Source organism: Gopherus evgoodei, chromosome 4 (genome assembly GCF_007399415.2).
Source record: "Gopherus evgoodei ecotype Sinaloan lineage chromosome 4, rGopEvg1_v1.p, whole genome shotgun sequence".
Taxonomy (NCBI): Eukaryota; Metazoa; Chordata; order Testudines; family Testudinidae; genus Gopherus; species Gopherus evgoodei.
The window spans coordinates 10,894,534-10,916,954 of NC_044325.1; the positions used below are offsets into that span (position 1 = coordinate 10,894,534).

Below are 22,421 nucleotides of genomic sequence, written 5' to 3' on the forward strand. Positions count from 1 at the left end.
GAGACTGTGGGGAGTTCTCTCACCAACCTCCTTGCAGGCCTATGATGAAAAGGGCTCAGTAGACTGTAACCCTGGCCCTAGAGAGAGAAGGGCTACATGGAGGGTCACAGTGAGCCACTGAGGGTAGCATAAAACGCCTAGAAGCACAGGACCCACGGGAACAAGGTCAGAGCTCTGCCACACATGCAAAAATTGAAAAGGAGACTTCCACCAACCTAAACACAGAAATGTTCACATTTTATTTTAAACAAATATTACACACAAAACCCACAAATTCAAAAGTTAAGAGCGACCAAATCCTGGGGTAGAGCTCTTCCGCAGAGTGTAGGTTGGGGGAGGTGCACACACATGTACACATAAGACGGCTTAAATGTCTCCTCTGTACACCCACTGTTCCCAATACAGCTTTGGTACATGAATGGACCTTCAGTACTAAATCAGGCTGCTGGAACTCAATGGCTGGAAATCATCACAAGGAGTTGAAACTGCAGCCAAAGATCAGTATGGTACAGGGGCATCTTTCTCTCCCCCCATTGCATCTTCTCCTTGCTACCTTGACAGGATAAGAGTAAGTGACACAAGAGCCCCTACTTTGGCTCTACAACACCATGAGATCATCCTTACGCTTTGCCGATTCTCCATGGCCTAACTGGCTTTAGGATCAAATATCATGAGCGGTACGGCACACAAAGGCCAAGCTGCATCATAGAATTTGGCTCTATATCTACAAAATAATCAATGAATTATCACTATTTGTATCAACTATACACACTTTATATAAAAACTTATTTGCATCAAGTATCTCAGGGATGCTGCATCATTTCCATCATTCCACTTTGTAAAGGAACGTTTAGGACAAAACACTCACTCTTTTTGCAAGTGCACCTGGAGTATGTTGGCAAATTTCTCAGTACAGGAGAAACTAATATCTTGAGACAAGAAAACAGTGGAAAGGTACCAATTTTGATTTAGCTCTGCTTGAATGCAAAGGCTGACAATCTGACATTTATAGATGGATCTAACGGCTTCCGTTTTTTGGGCAAACTGGAGTCCTCCTTTGATTTTTCTTCTCTTTTCTCTTTCCCCTCGTTCTTTGCATCTGCTGGGCGCTTCCGCTTTTTTGCTTCAGCTGAATTACTAGATGCTCCTCCTTTAGCTTTCTCTGTCCAGACCTTAAAAAAGCAAGTACATTAAAAAACTAAACCCAAAGCATAATACAGTGAATTCTACTATCCTACCATATAATCACGGAAATAAAATGTCTGCAGAATAAGGCAGCATTGCAATGGTGACTACACTGACCACTGCTAAGGTTTGAGAGACATTGGTAAGGTTGGAAATTACTTCTTGAGTCCAGCTTGTGCTACTGCAGGACTCTTCTTTACATCAATATCCTACATAGTCTAGTTGTGAACACTAATGGTAGTATTTTAATGATCACTCGACAAATTATTCAATGGTCCTTTGTTCTAAATGCACACACACCATGGTAAGGTTGTGTTTAAGTAATTTTGACAACAAAAAAAATGTTTGTGATACAACAATTCCTCCCTCCCCCGCTCAACCACCACCACCACCACAAAAAAATTATGTTTCTCTCAATTTAGCATGATGGATATTTAATGCCCCAGGCTTCAGAGTACAGTTATAGTCACTTTGTTGATTTTTTGACACCCCTAACGCTCCTACTCTACTGGCGCTACATTGATGAAATCTTCATCATCTGGACCCATGGAAAAGAAGCCCTTGAGGAATTCCATCATGATTTCAACTATTTCCACCCACCATCAACCTCAGCCTGGACCAGTCCACACAAGAGATCCACTTCCTGGACACTACAGTACTAATAAATGATGACCACATAAACACCACCTTATACCGGAAACCTACTGACCGCTATACTTACCTACATGCCTCCAGCTTTCATCCAGACCACACCACTCGATCCATTGTCTACAGCCAAGCTCTACGATACAATCGCATTTGCTCCAACCCCTCAGACAAACACCTACAAGATCTCTAACAAGAGTTCTTACAACTATAATACCCACCTGCTGAAGTGAAGAAACAGAACAGAGCCAGAAGAGTACCCAGAAGTCAACTACTACAGGACAGACCCAACGAAGAAAGTAACAGAACGCCACTAGCCATCACCTTCAGCCTCCAACTAAAACCTCTCCAGCACATCATCAAGGATCTACAACCTATCCTGAAGGACAATCCATCACTCTCACAGATCCTGGGAGACAGGCCAGTCCTTGCTTACAGACAACCCCCAAACCTGAAGCAAATACTCACCAGCAACCACACACCAAAAACACTAACCCAGGAACCTATCCTTGCAACAAAGCCCGTTGCCAACTCTGTACATATATCTATTCAGGAGATCCCATCAGAGGACTTAATCACATCAGCCACACCATCAGGGGCTCATTCACCTGCACATCTACCAATGTGATATATGCCATCATGTGCCAGCAATGCCCTTCTGCCGTGTACATTGGCCAAACCGGACAGTCTCTATGTAAAAGAATAATAGGACACAAATCTGACGTCAAGAATTATAACATTCAATAACTAGTTGGAGAACACTTCAATCTCCCTGGCCACTCGATTACAGACCTAAAAGTCACAATATTACAACAAAAAAACCTTCAAAACCAGACTCCAACGAGAGACTGCTGAATTGGAACTAATTCACAAATTGGACACCATCAAACTAGGCTTGAATAAAGACTGGGAGTGGATGGGCCATTACACAAAGTAAAACTATTTCCCCATGCTTATTTCCCGCCCTCCCTCCCCCCCAGTTCCTTTCATCTCCTTGTCAATTGCCGAAAATGGGCCATTTTCATTACCGCTACAAATAGTTCTTTTTCTCTGCTTCTAATAATAGCTCACCTTAACTGATCACTCTCTTTATAGTATGTATGGTAACACCCATTGTTTCATGTTCTCTGTGTATATATTATAGACATATAGAGAGATACAGATATAGAAATATATCTTCCTACTGTATTTTCCACTACATGCATCCGATGAAGTGGGCTGTAGCCCACGAAAGCTTATGTTCAAATAAATTTGTTAGTCTCCAAGGTGCCACAAGTACTCCTATTCGTTTTTGTTGATTTCTGTAGTCTATACATTTTAAAAACCAGGTTTTATTCAGGCCTTGGTCCGTTTGTTTTTGCAGGTGAAATTTGGACATCTAATCACTAAATATTTGCACCATGAGATCGCTACAGGTCCAAAATAGCAAAGTTTTCTTATTTGTTACAGAAAAGACATGTAAAGGAAAACAAGACAAGACAATGGTGCACACACTGTTTCACATAAACATGGTCTAACCAAGGCTTTGTGAAGAACTATTACCTCCTTGCTCTTACATGCCGCAGCTTATTTATACATACCATTATGGCATTTGCTACACCTTCAGACTGTAAGTGCTTGTCTAATTTGCTACTGGTGATCACATCTAGGCCTTTCTCAATATTTCTCCTTTGTAACAAGTATTCTCTCATTTTGAACTTCCGCTTGGTGTGTTTACCTTTTCTCTCACCTTACTAATTCTTGACTACTTCGCTGAACTTTTAAATTCTTTCCTTTCCTAGTCTCTGCATCCTCTCCAAATCTGATTTCATGTCTGCAATTTACTATTGTAAACATTACTCCTTCCTCTAAATCATTATGAAAATAAACAATTTATTAAGATCTGGCTGATAATTAAAGCATGTATTTTGGGATTTGGCCTGGTATAATATTTTGAGTCCAGATGGAGAGCAGCAGCATTTAAGGAAATTTCAAAACTGGAATTTCCACAGGATTCAGTGGTAAAAGAGAAACAATTCTTGAAAAATATAGTGCCACACGGCTTTCTTACCATCCTTTCATCAGATGACAGCACTCTAAATCGACTCATGCCTTCTTTTATTATGTCTGCTTCCTCCAAACCAGGATTATCTGCCAAAATACTCTCTCTGTTTTCTTCTAGCCACATTTGGAATCCTGTTTTTGGTCTAAAATTGTCACAAAAATAATTTCCAGCATATGAGGCCTACAGAACAACTTTACAAAAATAGCATTTGCAACAAGAACTGATTGAAGTGTTTTTTATTGCCACAGAGATCCTGTCTAGAAAAGCAAGTCAGCATACTCAGCAGTTTCTATTAATATGCAAACTAGATACCACTAACTTAGGTTTGAACAGAGACTGGGAATGGCTCAGTCATTACACTAACTGAATCTATTTCCCCATGTTAAAGTATCCTCACACCTTCGTGTCAACTGTCCGAAATGGGCCATCTTGATTATCATTTCAAAAGCTTTTCTCCTCTGCTGATAATAGCTTTTCTTAATTAATTAGCCTCTTACAGTTGGTATGAATACTTCCACCTTTTCATGTTCTCTGTATGTATAAATATCTTTTTACAGTTATGTTCCATTCTATGCATCCGATGAAGTGGGCTGTAGCCCACGAAAGCTTATGCTCAAATAAGTGTGTTAGTCTTTAAGGTGCCACAAGTACTCTGTTCTTTTTGCTCTTCAGAACAGTTCACCAGTAGGCCTGCAGCAACAGGCCAAGTCTGCGTGTTTTTAAAATAGAGTACTTGACTTGAAAACAGTGGTGGGCAACCTGCAGCCTGCGGTCAATGTAAACAAACTCTCTGGTGGCCCGCCAGCAGATTACCCTGATGGGCTGCATGCTGCAGGTTGCCCACCACTGCTTTAAAATGTCTCCGAAGATCTCTGCCACAAAGTTCTCTTTTCAAATTGGAGACTTTCATGCAAGTCTCCTATCAATCTGGAACCTCTTGTGAAGCTTTTAGATTTAGATTTTAGATGTCAGGAAATGTTTCAAATGTAAATACTTCCAGTACTTCAATCAAGCACAGCAGCATGGCTTAATCTATTGTTCAACAATCAATATCAGATGCATAAATAATACCCAGGCAGAAATCATGGCTGAGGGCCTAAAACTTACATTATACATTGTACATGACTATCAGTCACATACGAATGCACCTATCTCAAAGTGACACAAAATCAGCTGTGAACGGATTTTCTATAACTATTGGGAGACGTGCAACATTCTATGCTTTCACTGTATTTTCCTTAAAATCACACAATTTGTTTTATGCAGAGACAGGTTTGACAATACATGTACTATAAATAGCAGCCAGCTAAGATCCTAAAAGTGCCTTCACAACTGTGAAAACTTATTAATGAATGCTCTTATCATGGTTTTATACAGCTTTGTCTCATTCCAATGCCATCAGAAATCGTTCCCACAATCTTGATGTGTAACGACTACCGCTAGAGGCGAGGCAGCTAAGTTTTCACTCAATTAGTTAGTGAAACTGCGAAGATGAATATGACAGAAATGCTGACACACCACTTTGATAGCTCACGGTAGCTCAGTGGTTTGAGCATTGGCCTCCTAAACAGAGTTGTGAGTTCAATCCTTGAGGGGGCCATTTAGGGATCTGGGGCAAAAATCTGTCAGGGATGGTACTTGGTCCTGCTAGTGAAGGCAGGGGACTGGACTCGATGATCTTTCAAGGTCCCTTCCAGTTCTATGAGATAATAATATATGGAGATATACCTATGTTCCAAAATGTTCAAACCAAACTTTTTAAAAAATGCAACATTTCTAGGGTAAGTCAACATTGCAGCCTGGGACGTGAATGGCAGCTCATGTAGATATAATCTAGCTAGCTCGCTAAAAACAGAAGTGAGGATGCTGCAGCACAGGCTTCAGTGCAGGCTGCACAAGTCCACCTGACCCTGCTGGGTATGTACTCACTTGTGCAGCAACTGCCGAAGCCCACGCTGCAGCATCCTCACTCCTATTTTTAGCAAGCTAGCTAGAGTACAGATAGCATGGGTACATCTCAGAGTTACAATTCACACCCCAGGCTGCAAAGCAGACATACCCTGAGACTAGCCAGGTCTAAAGAATTAAAGAACATTAATGTGCAAATGAGAAAAATGAAATAGCAACAATTAACGAGCCTGATATTAGAAATGCAGACATTTCTGAAATTGTGTCAAGTGTATACATCAAAATTAAAATGAATTGTTACGTGAGAAACGAAATCCCTTGTATTCACTCACCTCTTGTTTTCAGTGGCAGCAGCTTGGATTTCAGGCAATATAGTTTCAGCCTTTTCTTCTTTTTCTTCTGTTTTGTCACCGGCATGGGGTGGACGGGGCTGGAAAAAAGTGGCTGCTAAAGCCTATAAAAATGTATAGATTTAGAAAAATTCACTGGTGATATTTACACATTGTGAATACGTCTACATCTGACAATATAAAATATATCATCCCAAGGAAAAGCGATTTTACCGAGGGTTTCTGCTGTTAAACTGATGGTTTAAAACCTTAAGACAGTATATGTGTATTATTAATACTCTATTATTAAATAAGAATAACTACTGAAGTCACTTCAAGGGCATGCTTTCTACAGCTGGACAAAAAAAAAATCTCATATTGCTTTTTAGTCTGCACATGGTATAGTTCTACACATTTCTGTACTCTGCTTGGACAGAGTTTAGTATCTGGGTTGTTTCATTCAATCAACAGTGTTTCCTATATACAATAAGAGCAGGGAAAATTCAATTTTACTCACTAACTTTTTGCTCACTGAACTAGTGTAAAGACTGGAAATATTACCTGCTTGGATTTCGGCTTGGGGATCAGAGGCTTTATAACTGGAGACTTTTGTTTGTTTACAGCCCGGCTGTTAGGTGTCGGGGTATTCTTGGAGAACTTGCTCATATTATCTAGAATATTAGCTGAGTGAGTCGTTGGGTCTTTTTGATTAGCCGATACCTAAAATAACAAACAGTTGGGAGCATTTTATTTTCAGTCACAAAAGGGAGTCTTCTTTTCCAAAGAATTTCTTTTATATGAAAATCTTAACTTAAAAAAAAAAGCAAAAAAACCCACAACCCACTCTCAGATAAACCGCAAAATTCTTACCTTGAAGGGATTGACTCGTCCTTGACTGCTAGATGTAATTACAGCTTTTGTTACAGAAAAGGGAAAAAAACAGCACATGAAAATCTGCAAAGTATTGTGTGTGTTTCATATGTTTAAATGGAATATTTATAATTTTATTTCCTTAATTAGGAAAATAAAAGTATTCCAGCCTGTTAAATGAAAACTGAGAGTTCTGCACTTTTACTAGAATGTTAGGAAACAGGAGGAAAGGCACATGGGTAGATAATGACAACAAAATGATAGACCTGACAACAAAATTTTCTTATTGGAATAAAATGAAATTTACTCACCAGATTTAGGAGTAGACATTTCTGGCAATCCTACAGTTTTGCAGAATGGATTTTGTCCTTCAGAATAAAAAGATGCATTTTAAATTCATAACAAAATGCAAATATTAAAACAGCACAACTCATTTTAAAAAAATCCTAGTGAACTCATATGTAACTTTCATCATTACTTTATATTTTAGTATTTGCATAAGTGCTTTAACCGACATATTTAAATAATTGAATCCCTATTTGGATTCACCTTTTCTAAGAAGAAGGAAAGAGTTGAATATTTATTTTGATAAGCTAAGCTTTACTTTGCCACTTTTATGGATAACCCCACTTAAACTTCATCTTTCTGAGCAGTAGAAGCAACAGCATTTATTTAAAATAATTTCTAGTACTTAAAGTGTTACCATAATATAGAAAAGAGCATACTAAGAAAAGAAAAAACTAACTTATAACTGCAGGTCTTCAAAGCAAGTGTCAGTGTTTGCACTCTTCACTCCTCAAAAAAAATATGGCAAGCATGTGCTACACTGTAGTTCAGTGATTATTTCCCCTCCAACCTCTCCATCTTAGAGTCCAAAGCATTCATATTACTAAATATGTATTAATACACAGAAGGCGGGAAATGGAAAGAGCACAAGGAGATGCGTGCTAGAAAGTCTGTCTGGAGGTGATAGTAAAGATATAGCAGAGCATCACAAGCTCCCTATAACCCTTTTCCTTCAGGTGCGGCAGAAAATGGGCATTGGCAGCCAGGGAGAGGATGCAGCCAGGGTGTGCCTTCATTCTGTTAATTCAGCCCAGGTAAGAGCTGAATTGAAACCAAGGAAACAGTTCCATCAGGTGACCCAGAAGTCAGTAGGTGCTATTGTTAAAAATGAAACCATACAAAAAATGCAATGACAGTAACATAGTTAAGTGGGATGTTCAAACATGTCTAATGGTTAGTGTCCTAACTGGAGTCAAGAATCCTTATTTCTTTCCATTGACTTCAGTGGGCTTTGAATCAGACCCTATGTGTAGAGCACTACAAATCTGCTGCTATCTGCTTTGCATCCACAGATACGGATATCCATTGACCATTTTTGCAGATCGCAAATGGATGAGGATCCAAATTTTATATCTAAAGCCTTGCAAATCTGCGGATATCAGCTTTATATCCACAGATCATTTTTGTGGATTACAGCTTGGTTGCGGATACAAATTTTGTATCCTTGCAGGGCTCTACGTATGTGTCTGACCTGCTGTGTCACTTAACATCTGTGCCTCACTTTCCTTGTAAGATGGAGATGATACTTACCTACCTCAGATTGGTGTCCTGAAAATTAATTCTTTAAAAATGTTAAATGCTATATAAATTGTTGTGTTATCACCCAATCCATTTTATAAAGTTATGAGGGGAATTTCCAGAATGAAAAATTCCTATTAAGTCTGTAAAACAAAGATCGGCGTAAACTTCCCAACCTGCCCAAGAAGTGTTTCTTACTAAATTTTTGCATTTCTGGCATTTCTTCCACTTCCTCAACTGCATCAGCTTCCTTGCTGTCTTCCATATCTTGTTCGTGCAGGTTTCTGACTCGAGGCTGGCTCCACTCTGTTGTAGAGCTGCTATAACTAAGTGGAAATAATTAATTCTAATGAGGCTGTGCATAAAACTCCACCTCATCCAAAAGGGAAAGAGGAACGCTCATTAACAGAAAGGAATAAAGTGAGACCAAGTTACATTTATGTATTAATTTTAATAAAATGAAAACAGTCTGGGCTTTTTTTTTATTATTATTATGCTATTGATTAATCTGTGATAAGACAGTCAAAACAATTCAAAGGTTTAATAAATTAAATATCAATAACTACGTCAGTGCCACCAACACAGTACTCCTATGACACTAAGTGGGATCACATATGCCTGTGTGTTCTCTTGAAGTTCACAACACTGAATTAAAACAGCCTGCACTGATTTCCAGAACTCAAAAGGCTCAGAGATAGATCCACACTATTTTACCTTACTCCCCAAGACAGGCAAGAGTAGGTGCGCTCTGAGTAAGAAGAACATTGCAACCATTTTTGAAGGAAGAATTAATGAGAAAGGTGCTAACTATTGAGGAAAGGGATAAAGTATCTGAGATCTCCTGCAATATAGCGTTGACAATTTGCAATAATATAAATGGGCCAAGTTTTCAAGATTAATCATTTAATTGAGCATACATGCCAATTACATGCACAAAAAGACTATTACTCACCTTTGTAACTGTTGTTCGAGATGTGTTGCTCATATCCATTCCAATTAGGTGCACGCGCGCCACATGCACGCTCGTCGGAAGGTTTTTACCCTAGCAACACTCGGTGGGTCGGCTGGGCGCTCCCTGGAATGGTGCCACTATGGCGCTGGATATATACCCCTGCCGACCCAATGGCCCTTCAGTTCCTTCTTGCCAGCTACTCCAACAGAGGGAAAGGAGGGCGGGTTTGGAATGGATATGAGCAACACATCTCGAAGAACAACAGTTACAAAGGTGAGTAACCGTCTTTTCTTCTTCGAGTGCTTGCTCATATCCATTCCAGTTAGGTGATTCCCAAGCCTTACCTAGGCAGTGGGGTCGGAGCGAGATGTTGCAGAATGCAAAACTGCTGAGCCAAATGCTGCATCATCTCTGGACTGTTGAACCAATACGTAATGTGTGGCAAAGGTATGAATTGATGACCAGGTAGCTGCTCGACATATTTCCTGGATGGGGACGTGGGCCAGGAAGGCAGCAGATGAAGCTTGCGCCCAAGTAGAGTGGGCGGTGAGGTGGCTAGCCAGAACGTGAGCCAATTCATAGCATGTGCGAATGCAGGATGTTACCCAAGATGAAATCCGTTGGGAAGAGACTGGTAAGCCTTTCATCCGGTCCGTGACAGCTACAAAGAGCTGAGGTGACCTTCGGAAGGGTTTGGTTCTCTCGATATAAAAGGCTAGAGCCCTGCGGATGTCCAGGGTGTATAGCTGTTGTTCCCAACGCGATGAGTGCGGCTTCGGGAAGAAGACTGGGAGGAAGATGTCTTGGTTGACATGAAAGGCAGACAGCACCTTAGGGAGGAAAGAGGGGTGCAGTCGCAGCTGTACCTTGTCCTTATGGAATACAGTGTACGGGGGGTCCGCTGTCAAAGCCCGAAGCTCAGATACTCGTCTCGTCGAAGTAATAGCGACGAGGAAGGCTGTCTTCTAGGAGAGGTACAGCAGCGAGCAGGTAGCCAGTGGTTCGAAAGGGGCACCCATAAGCTTGGCTAGCACTGGGTTTAGATCCCAGGTAGGGGTCGGGCATCTAACTTGAGGGTACAAACGTTTCAGTCCTTTGAGGAACCTTGAGACTATAGGGTGAGAAGACTGATTGGTCATTTTCCCCCGGATGGAAGGCGGAAATGGCTGCCAGATGCACCTTTATGGAAGAGACCACTAGGCCCTGCTCTTTTAGGGACTAGAGGTAGTCCAGGACAGTGGGAAAGGATACCTGCCTGGGGACTAAGTTAAGCTGAGCGCACCAACAAGAGAAACACTTCCACTTAGCGAGATATGTCATCCTAGTGGGAGGCTTCCTACTGTCCAAGAGCACGCGTTGGACCGAGGCAGAGCAACGCAATTCAGTCTGGCTCAACCATGCAGCAACCAAGCTGTGAGATGAAGGGACTGCAGATCCGGATGGTGAAGCCTGCCGAAGTCCTGTGTTATGAGGTCTGGCCAGAGTGGCAGGGAAATCGGGTCTGCCACTGAGAGGTCGAACAACGTGGTGTACCAGTGTTGTCTCGGCCACACTGGAGCAATGAGAATCAGGTGGGCTCTGTCCCTGCGGAGCTTGAGTAGGACTCTGTGGACGAGTGGAAACGGTGGGAAGGCATAAAGTAGATGCCTCTTCCACGGGATCAGGAATGCGTCTGAGAGGGAGCCCAGGGACCATTCCTGGAAGGAGCAGAACACCTGGCATTTCCTGTTCTCTCGGGAGGCGAATAGGTCTATGTGGGGAAACCCCCCACTTCCGGAAAACAGAATGGATGACGTCCGGGCGAATCGACCACTTGTGAGACGGGAAGGATCTGCTGAGGTGATCTGCCAGGGTGTTCTGGATTCCTGGGAGAAAAGACGCTACCAATTCGATGGAGTGGGCTATGCAAAAGTTCCAAAAGGTGGATGGCTTCTTTGCAAAGGAGGGAGGAGCGTGCTCCGCCCTGCTTGTTTACGTAAAACATGGCCGTTGTGTTGTCCGTGAACACTGATACACAATGGCCTTGGAGATGGTCTCGAAACACCTGGCATGCTGCTCTCAGCTCCCACACATTGATATGTAAAGCCAGTTCTTGAGGCGACCAGAAGCCTTGAGTGCGGAGTCTCCCGAGGTGTTCACCCCAACCCAGAGATGACATGTCAGTGGTTAGGGCCATCGAGGGTTGAGCTGGGTGGAATGGCATCCCTGCACAGACTAGAGTGGGGTCTAGCCACCAGGTTAGGGAGTCCAGAACCTTCCTGGGGATAGTGAGCACCGAGTCCAGGCTGTCTCTGCGTGGTTGGTACATTGAAGCCAGCCAGGCTTGGAAGGGACGGAGGCGTAGCCTGGCGTGCTTGGTCACGAAGGTGCAGGAGGCCATGTGACCTACTAGGCTGAGGCAGGTGTGCACCAACGTTGTCGGGAAGATTTGAAGACTTCGGATTAATGAAGCCATTGTCTGAAAATGCGACTGCAGGAGGCAGGCTCCGGCCAGATTGGAGTCCAGAATTGCTCCAATGAAGTCTATTCTCTGCGATGGCATGAGGGTAGACTTTTCCGTGTTGATCATGAGACCTAGGCTCCTGAAGAGGTCTCCGACGACGTGCAGGTGCTGTAATAATTGCCATTGGGAAGTCCCTCGAATGAGCCAATTGTCGAGATACGGGTATACATGTACTTGCTGACGGCGGAGGGAGGCGGTGACTACACTTGTAAAGACATGCGGAGCTGTAGAAAGGCCAAACGGAAGTACAGTAAACTGGAAGTGCTGGTGGTTGACTACAAAACGGAGGTACCATCTGTGTGGTGGGTAAATTGCGATTTGGAAATACGCGTCCTTCATATCGAGGGTGACATACCAGTCTCCCGGATCCAGGGATGGGATAATGGTCCCCAGGGATACTATGCAGAACTTCAGCTTTATCATGAGTTTGTTGAGTTCTCGCAGGTCCAGGATCGGTCGTAGACCTCCCTTTGCCTTGGGGATTAAGAAGTAGCGAGAATAAAACCCCTTGCCTCTCATGTCCTTTGGCACCTCCTCTATGGCTCCCATGGCTAGGAGCGACTGGACCTCTTGTAGGAAGAATTGCTCATGAGAGGGGTCCCTGAAGAGGGACGGGTAGGGAGGGTGGGAAGGCAGGGTTGAGGCAAACTGGAGGTGGTATCCGTCTTCCACCATGCGCAGGACCCAGCGATCTGAAGTTAGCTGGGACCAGGCAGGGAAGAATCGGGAGAGGCGGTTGAAAAACGGAGTAGAAGAATCCGGTGGGGTAACTGGTGGGCCGTCCTCGGGCGTCCCATCAAAAGTTCTGCTTAGGCCCTGCTGGTGGTTTAGGGGGTGCCTGATTTTGAGCTTCTTGAGGGCTAGACTGTCTCTGATGATTCCCCCTGCCACGCCTTCTAGTAACGTCCTGACATGGCCTAGTCTGGGCGTAAGGACAGTGTAGCTGGGACCTGAAGGCCCTGCGTTGGGTCACTGGCGTGTGCATATCCAGTGAGTGCATTATAACACGATTGTCCTTCAGACTTTCCAACCTGGGGTCAGTCTTGTCTGAGAAAAGGCCCTGGCCCTCAAAGGGTAAATCCTGAATAGTTTGTTGCAATTCAGGGGGAAGGCCGGATACCTGGAGCCAGGAGATACGCCTCATCGTTACTCCTGATGCCAGAGTTCTGGCTGCAGAATCCGCTGCATCCAGAGAGGCCTGGAGGGAGGTTCTCGCTACCTTTTTACCCTCCTCAAGTAGGGCCGTGAATTCTTGACGGGACTCCTGGGGAAGAAGCTCCGTAAACTTCCCCAGGGACACTCACGTGTTAAAGTTATACCTACTTAGGAGGGCTTGTTGGTTCGCCACCCTAAGCTGGAGGCCCCCGGCCGAGTATATTTTGTGGCCTAGTAGGTCCATATGCCTAGCCTCCTTTGACTCAGGAGCTGGGGCTGGCTGGCCGGCCATGATGCTCCCGTTTGTTCACCGACTGGACAACTAGAGAGCAAGAAGGCGGGTGAGTGTAGAGATATTCGTACCCCTTTGAGGGGACCATATATTTCCTCTCTACTCCCCTTGCTGTAGGTGGAATTGAAGCTGGGGATTGCCAAATGGTGTCTACATTAGCCTGTATAGTGTGGATGAACAGAAGAGCAACTCTAGTAGGTACATCACCCGACAGGATGTTCACGACTGGGTCCTCTATTTCACGGACCTCCTCCACCTGCAAGTTCATATTCTGAGCCACTCGGCGCAGAATGTCCTGATGGGCCCTGAGGTCAATTGGTGGAGGGTCTGAGGAGAATGTCCCCGCCACCGCCTCATCAGGTGAGGAGGAGGAGGAGAGGCCCGGGACCAAAGGGTCCTTTGGTGGCTCCTGCACTTGATGGGCGTCATCTGCATCTGGTGGAACCTCGGCGACTGCAGATGGTATTGGCGCCTCGTCCGTGCCTGTGAGTGGGGGGCGGCTTACTGTCGCCTCTGGTGCCCAGTGTTCTGATGGGGCCGACCGTTGAGCCACTGATGGCGCATCTTGGCTTTGGTGGTATGCCCATGGTGTCCAGAAGGACCAGTGATGAGGCCCTTGCTCATGGCTCTGTCTCTCCAAGAATATATGGCTGGGGACATCAGAGTTACGCTCCTGATGATAGGATGCGCTACCAGCCTGCGATGACACCGATGTGTGTCTGGAAGGCCACAGCAGTGCCGATAGGCCCTGAGATGGCGCCACTGATCTCGACACTCGGACCCGGAGCGGTACCGGGAGCTATAACGGTACTGCGAGCGAGACCGGGACCTTCTACTGTATCGGTGCCGGGAGGTCGACCAAGATCTTGAGTGCCTTCGTCTGGAGCGACTGCGGGATACACGGTGCTGAGATCGGTACCGGGAGCCGGATCAGTACCAGGAGTATCTATCCGGTAACCAAGATGCCGAACGGTGCCGTGAGCGCAACCGGTGCCACGATGGAGAGCAGTGCCGGGACTGCGAGCGGTGCCGAGAGTGGGAACGGCACGATTGAGATCGTCTGCGAGACAGGGATCTTGAACAATGTCTCTCTGGTGGACCAACAGAAGGAGGCCTTACCATGGCCAGCTTGCCGATGGATTGTATGACCCGCACTGGTGGTGCCAGAGGTTGAGGCTGTGTTGACTCCGTCATTGCGATGAGCTCCCTTGCCGTGGAGAAGGTCTCCGGCGTAGAAGGGAGGGCAAGCTCTACCACAGCATGAGCCGGGGAGCCAGAGGCGTAGCGAGCGCCCTCCATACCCTCCGACCGGAGGGGGCCCCGCAAGGAAGAGGGCCCCTAAAAGTGGCAAAAAAAATGTAAGGTATAACTAGGAAGTGACATTTATTGATGCTATTGCACAATCCATGTCGGTTTTACTGACAAAACCGTGAAGTCATTATAATACATCATAATGCTATTGGCTACATCAGTTGTCTGTCGGTCAGTTTCGAATTTTAGTTGGACCCATTCAAAGAATGTTTATTTGCGTTCATAATGGTGGTCGGCGGATAAATGTTATTAATTTAGTTGTTTAGTTTTTTATCATTTCCAACGCAGAAGCGTGCTTTGTGATGTCTAAGAGAATGTATAAGAGCGGAGCTAGTAAACGAAAGGCAGCAAAAGATGCCGAGAAGGAACTTGAGAAAATTCCAAAGTTGTCAATGTATTTTGCACTGCAATCCAACCTACAGATACAGGCAGATGAAACGGACAGTGCTAGCAGCGACGAATCGTATCCAGAATTATCCAGAAGTGCTTCAAGTGAGGTCGAAGGTGAAGCCAGTTGTTCTACCAAACAAACTGTCAGATACTCCAGCTGCTGCCGGAAAAGAAGTATCTGAATCTGAACCACTGACAGATGATCCAGGAGACTGGCCGTCTATAATATCGGACAGGCAAGTGTGTGACATTGTTGCACGTGGCCCACCGCAGAATGAAAGTTACCAATTTCCATTTAACAAGGAAAGATGGAGGTTCACAAGTACTCATTTCTATCGAACCATGGCAAATGGCGAGAAAATAAGACGTTCATGGTTAATGTACTCAGTTCAGAAAGATGCCATTTTTTGTTTTTGTTGTAAATTATTTGGCATTGGCGACATACCGCTATGTCGTGGAACATCTGCTTGGAAAGCACTGTCAAAAAGACCAGCAGCATGAAACAGGCAAAGGTCATCAAGACGGTATGGTAAAATGGTTTGACCTTCGGTCAGGCATAGTAAACTGTACATCTATTGACCAACTCGAATTGCAGGCTTTTCTGAAAGAAAGAGATTTCTGGAGAAATGTTGTCAAACGCATGGTTGATGTCGTTATTTTCTTGTCCGAAAGAAACTTGGCATTTCAAGGAAGTAATGAAAAGCTTGGCGATCCTTCGAATGGCAACTTTTTGGGACTGTTTGAATTGCTTGCAAAGTATGATACTGTCCTCAGCGAACTTTTACAGAGGATTAAGAAGCCAGAGACACATGTTCAGTACCTCAGTCCACAGATCCAAAATGAGCTGATTCAACTTGTTGCCAGAAACATTCAAGAGGCCAACATAGTGCAGCTTAAAAAAGCAAAATATTATTCAGTTATTTTGGACTGTACTCCCAACGTGTCACATGAAGAACAGATGTCTGTGGTGTTACGCTTTGTTGAATGCAACGGTGAAGATGGTGTCAATATTCGTGAAGCGTTTGTTGGTTTTCTTAATGTTCATGATACAACTGGCGAGGGCTTATTGGAAGCGTTTCTTGAAAAGGCAAACAACTTAGCAATAGACATTGCTGACATGAGAGGCAAGCTTATGATAACGGCGCAAATATGAGAGGAAAGAATAAAGGAGTTCAAGCCCACATGCTAGAAATAAATGACCATGCCTTGTATGTACTATGTGGAGCTCACACTTGGAATCTTGTGATCTCAGAGGCGGCAAAGTCATCAAAATATGCCGCTGACTTTTTCGGTCTGATTAACAGAATATACGTTATCTTTTCTTCTTCACCTTCATGTTGGGATATACTTCAAGAACATATGCCAATATCTGTTAAAGGGTTATCAGACACTCGTTGGGAGTCGAGAATTGATGCTGTGAAGCCATTGTGTTATCACCTTGAAGAATTGTGCAATGCTTTGTCATCTTTGCGAGAATATGCGCTCGAAAAGAAACATGGCAATACAGCAACAGAAGCCAGTGCGCTTTTAGACCATGTTACTACGTGGCCTTTTGTTCTGACTGTGTACACGTGGTACGATATACTATTTCACATCAATAAAACCAGCAAATTAATTCAGTCACCAGATGTGTCAATTGACATACTGCAGGCAGAAGTCGGTGCTATAATGAAGTTTTTGGAAGACTATTGAAATACAGGATATAATTCTGTGGTCACAAATGCATGTGAAATAGCAGAGCATATGGGTATTGAGCAGGTGTTTCCAGAAACCAGGGTGCGACGTAAGAAGAGAATGTTTGATTATGAATGTGCTGATGATTCGAGTCGTCTTTCTGCCGAAGAAAAATTCAAATCGCAGTTCTTTCTTGTTCTCACTGATCAAGCCATATCTTCTGTTTCGTCACGATTTGACCAACTCGTGGAGTGGTATAAGTTGCTTGGATTTCTGTACAACGCTAACAGCCTGAAGCAGTGTCACAGAGAAAATGAACTAGAGAATCACAGCAAAAATTTTGAAAGAAAAATGGGAGACATTGATGCCGACGAACTCATAATGGAATTGAATCGTTTTATTTATGTCATCAAGAAAGAGAGAGGACTTGTCACGGCAAACAATTTTTTAACGTACATATCTCCTGAAGGCTGTTCTTGTATATATCCGAATCTTTGCATTTGCATCAGAATTCTTCTGACCACACCAGTTACTGTCACTGGTGCTGAAAGGAGCTTCAGCAGAATGAAACTGATCAAGAATATCCTGCGCTCAACCATGACAGATGACAGGCTTTCTGCGCTTGCAGTTATCTCAGTCGATAACAAGATTGCCAGATCTCTAGACTATGACGCATTGATTAACCAATTTGTGGAGAACAAGGCTCGAAAGAAGCGCTTTGCGTAAATACAGAATACATGTACACTATAGGCCTATGTATACATAATATGAACCCTGTATATTGTATAAAATAAATACCGCATTCCAGTTTCTGCATTGTAAGGGGCCCCGGACATATGTTCGGAGGGGGCCACGTTCTTTGTTGCTACGGCCCTGCGGGGAGCTGTCGGGAACCGGACTCAACAACCTTTGTGGGACCGGAATCGACGGTGCCGAGCTTGGCAGAGTAGCAATCTATGGAGTCACAGTCGACGGTACCATGGCAGATGAGGGTGCCGGACAAGCCGTCTTGGAAGAGCGCTCCTTCCATGCAGCCGAAGTTGACGCACTATGTTGCTTCCCAGGTCTCAGGGACAGGGAGCGGTGCCGATCAGATGTCGGTGCCGGTAAGGGTCGGTGCCAGAGGGGCGCTCCTTACCGAAGCAGTCTGTTGGGCGCTCAGCGCCGACTCCATGAGGAGCTACTTCAATCGGAAGTCCTGCTCCTTCTTTGTCCTTGGTTTAAAGGACTTGCAAATGCGGCACTTATCAGGAAGGTGGGATTCCCCTAGGCACTTGAGGCAGGAGTCGTGGGGATCCCCTACTGGCATCAGCTTTTGGCATGCCGAGCACGGTTTGAATCCCGGTGCCTTGGGCATGGGCCTGCACTGGGGTGGAGGAAAGGGGCTAATCCCCAATCCCCCCTGAACTATATACACTAACTATAAAGATAAGGACTAACTATAAGAACTCGAACTATAGACACAGTAGCAGTAAAGAACTACTAGTGGCTAGGGATGTGGAGATCAGCAAAGCCGCACTCCACAGCTCCAATGACTGTCACAGGCGGTAAGAAGGAACTGAAGGGCCGCTGGGTCAGCAGGGGTATATATCCAGCACCATAGCGGCGCCACTCCAGGGGGCGCCCCGCCGACCCACCGAGCGTTGCTAGGGTAAAAATCTTCTGACAAGCGTGCACACACCTAATTGGAATAGATATGAGCAAGCACTCGAAGAAGAACTACTCATTCAAATAAAAAGCCAATTAACTGGATGCATATATTTTCAAACTGCAATTTAGGCAACAAATGTTGAAAATATGATCTTATATTTTACTGAAATCCCATTAAATTACTAAGTACATTTTCTGTAATACTCTCTCAATCTTTGCTGATTACTAAGATGTGTGTATACGTAAACAGAAGCTCTCTTTTCCCAACAAGAATCTTACAGCAACGACTGAATCTGGCAATAAGAAAAATCTAGTTTTTGTGATATAATTCAACCCTAGAAGAGACTGAAATCATCAACATTAGACTGTGGCTTCCATTCATGAACCGGAAAACTGGAGCAGACTACTTGGAAGGGAGTTATCATCTTGTTTGCAGCCACGTATTCCAAAGTAAACCTGCAGACATTTTTATGTATGGGCCTTGACTTGTTGCAAAATTAAACTTCTTTCTACCAAAATAAGCTTCCTAACTTTATGCACTGTACTGTGATGCCATTATCTCACCGCTGGTGAAAGGCTGCGAAAGCTTTTCTATCACTGGATTAGTGACGCCATTTAATACCACCTCTAATCCTCTGTCTACTCCTAGGGGGACAGGGACTGTGAGGAACATCCACTTTGGCTGTAAATCGCAACTAAAGGCTGTTCTACCACATTCTTGCACTGAAATAACTAACTTGGTTTTAAATCACAATTTTTGTTATTTTGGTGCAAGTCTACGTGTGGACATTAATAACAAAAGGTGTGCATCAAACTGACCTAGTTATTTCAGGATCAGTTTTGTGTGTAGACTAGCCTTAAGTCCCTACGCTGCCAACCCAGCCTAGAATCTCAAGAAATTGATCTGAGTTTCTTCAGCCTAATGCATCATCAACAGTAGTTTGCAATCAGAACTTAGTTCTATTCTATTCTATATAGGTTCAAATACCACCATCATTAGTATGGTAACTGAGCGACTTAAATAAAAATTCTTCCAACACCACATACGCAGGAAATGAACCAATCCACTCTCTCTAGCTTTGCTGGCTCTTCAGAGCTAACTTATTGCAATGAATCCCCAGAGGGAGTAAAGCTATTGAACAACACAGCTCTACTTTTATAGAGACAATTTTTAGAGTAGAATCACACTAGGATTAGAGCTGATTGTCATAACACTAATAAATATATTGCAAGTTATAGCATTATAATTTTGAATCTATCCATATTAAAAAAACTTTGCAGGTTCCTTTATCATGTCAAAATTCTTTTTACCCAGCATTCAGATGATTTCGGAAATCCTCCTCCTCCTCCTCATCATCATCTTCTTCAGGTGCTGCCATCTCTGTCGCTTTCTCTACAGCCATCTCACTCAGCCGTTGGGCTAATATTAGTTTTCTAGAGCGAGATGCATACTTGATAGCTAAATTGACAGCATTTTGGGTCATGAAATCAGCAAGCTCCACACAACGAAATTCACGTTCCAGTTTACAAGAAAGCTAACAAAGAAAAATAATCCTTTAGTTACATACTCCACAGGCATGCTTCCTAGAATGACCCAAAGAGAATAATTAATCGTAGTAATGGCACTAACCACCACCAACTTAATATCTCATAAGGGGCACAGCTTAGCCAGACACCTGTATATATACACCTTATAGCTCCTAGTCATTTGTAAGGACAGTAACTTTTCTTAGGCAACACAGACCTATTGGCCAATTTTTTTTTTTATATATTATATATATACACACATACACACACACAAATAGCGAATGAGAGAGCGCGAGAGAGCCTTGAAATTCAAAATAGTTTTTTTAATAGGGAGCATGCATGAGTATGCAAGCCCATTAATTAAGGCTTTCATTTATTAAAAAAAAATGCTGGAAATTTAGTAATCATGACAGTGAAAGTTTAACAACACTGCCTTCAACAACGAAGGATAGACCTAATCCTGCTCTCCTGACTCTCTTGATTAGAGTTACTGATTTCAGTGGGACTACATGTATAAGAGAAGTAAACAAGATTTACACAATGTGGGCAGGATCTATGCAAACATTTCACATAGCACTGCCAACACAATTCAGTTCTGACCCTGCAACACCTATAGTATTCTGGTGCTAGACTTATTACGCAGAGAGTGCCAACAATACCTAATTGTATAGCAAAAAAAAGGAGTTCTCGCTGTACACCACCTTTTCCACAATTGAAATGCAACAGTGAGACTAAAATCATACAGTGTGTGAGGTGGATAACTGTACACGTGGAAGAAAATGACAAAGTAGCTATCCATACTTAAACAGCATCAAATGCCATCTACTGAAAATTAATGCTCAACAATAAGCTTTAATTTCTTTTGCATTTAAATTTTACTTACAGCAAACAATTTCATTAAAAGCTCCTGCTGTTCTTTTGCTGCCTCATTTTTAGCATTTTCATCATATTCATATCCATTTTTTGATAAATAATCCAAGTGGTTGTGAAACAATACTGAACGCCAAAATTGTTCCTGAATAAGAGAGAGGAAAAAAAGCATACTAAACGCCAGAAAAAAAAAGGTACTTAGTACTTTTCACCAACTTGTATCAAATTATTCTCTAATGATCCTTTTCACATCCTGTTGAGGAAGTGATAGATATTTGTCCTTAAGCCTTTATCTGCAAAAGAAAAATATGTCACACTAAGAACAAATTGGACAAACTGGAGAGAGTCTAGAGAAGAGCAACAAAAATGATTAAAGGTCTAGAAAATATGACCTGTGAGGGAAGATTGAAAAAACTGGTTTGTTTTGTCTGGAAAAGAGAAGACTGAGAGGGGACATGATAACAGTTTTCAAGTACCTAAAAGGCTGTTACAAAGGGGAGGGAGAAAAATTGGTTTTTCTTAACCTCTGAGGATAGGACACGAAGCAATGGGCTTAAATTGCAGTAAGGGAGGTTTAGGTTGGACATTAGGAAAAAACTTCCTTAACTGTCAGGGTGACTAAGCACTGGAATAAATTGCCTAGGGAGGTTGTGGAATCTCCATCATTGGAGATTTTTAAGAGCAGGTTAGACAAACACCTGTCAGGGATGGTCTAGATAATACTTAGTCCTGCCATGAGTGCAGGGGACTGGGCTAGATGACCTCTCAAGGTTCTTTCCAGTCCTATGATTCTAACTTTATGGCATGCTTGTAAAACACAGCATATCCACACACAAAAGTGCTCCAAATAGTGTTGTCAATGTTGGTTGTATGTGTTTCTGGAGGTTTCATCACATGACATGATCTTTAATTAAAGATTAATCTTTAATTCCTGGAGACTCTAGGACAATCCTGGAGATTTGGCAACCTTAGCTCCAAACAGCTTACATGCACAACAAATGCCATTTGTATTATACTTGTTCACAGCTGGTCTAATCTGAACTATCTGAGCCTTCACCAGTTTAGTGCTAGAGTGGACAATCTAAACCATTCAGAATAAAACAGTTCAAACATTCCTACTACTACTGTTCTACAGTGCATTGGCAGCCTTTCAAAATCTCCAGAATCCACTGCTTCTGGGAGCTGTAACAGAAATTGTAGGATAGAACACCAGAAGGCATTGTAAGTGAAATGGTATAAAACAGCACTAGCATGGACACTGGCCAAAACTGCAGTGGTTTGCAACACAAACAAACAGGGCTAGTGTGCATAAACAGAACCATTTGTGTTTAAGCTAGTCCATGCACACTGGATCAACTGGGAACCATTCAGTCCTATAGTGTGTAGACACTAACTAAAATACAAGCTCCCTCCAGCCAAATTAACAGTTCAGGACATCCTTCTTTCACTGCTTAGCAAGGACAATGAGACACAGATTCAGTCAGTACTGTTGAAAAATGGAGGAAAACCATTGAACGCTTTACAAAAGAATA

The 22,421-nt window shown here is 43.3% G+C and overlaps 1 protein-coding gene across 3 annotated transcripts in view; it reads right to left on the minus strand.

The window, feature by feature from the left end:
• Positions 1-218: 218 nt before the first annotated feature.
• WDHD1 (WD repeat and HMG-box DNA binding protein 1) overlaps positions 219-22,421 on the minus strand; it is a 57,167-nt gene continuing 34,964 nt past the window's right edge. For 2 of the 3 annotated variants that reach the window (XM_030562952.1, XM_030562950.1), the window contains exons 18-26: positions 20,903-21,034; positions 19,804-20,027; positions 8,764-8,891; positions 7,293-7,349; positions 6,982-7,025; positions 6,673-6,831; positions 6,115-6,236; positions 3,881-4,016; positions 219-1,172 (exon numbers count right to left, since the gene is read on the minus strand). In XM_030562952.1, the coding sequence (XP_030418812.1) occupies positions 969-1,172; positions 3,881-4,016; positions 6,115-6,236; positions 6,673-6,831; positions 6,982-7,025; positions 7,293-7,349; positions 8,764-8,891; positions 19,804-20,027; positions 20,903-21,034 (1,206 nt within the window). In that variant the 3' untranslated portion in view covers positions 219-968. The remainder of the gene's footprint in view (positions 1,173-3,880; positions 4,017-6,114; positions 6,237-6,672; positions 6,832-6,981; positions 7,026-7,292; positions 7,350-8,763; positions 8,892-19,803; positions 20,028-20,902; positions 21,035-22,421) is intronic. The other variant, XM_030562951.1, reaches the window with a different exon arrangement.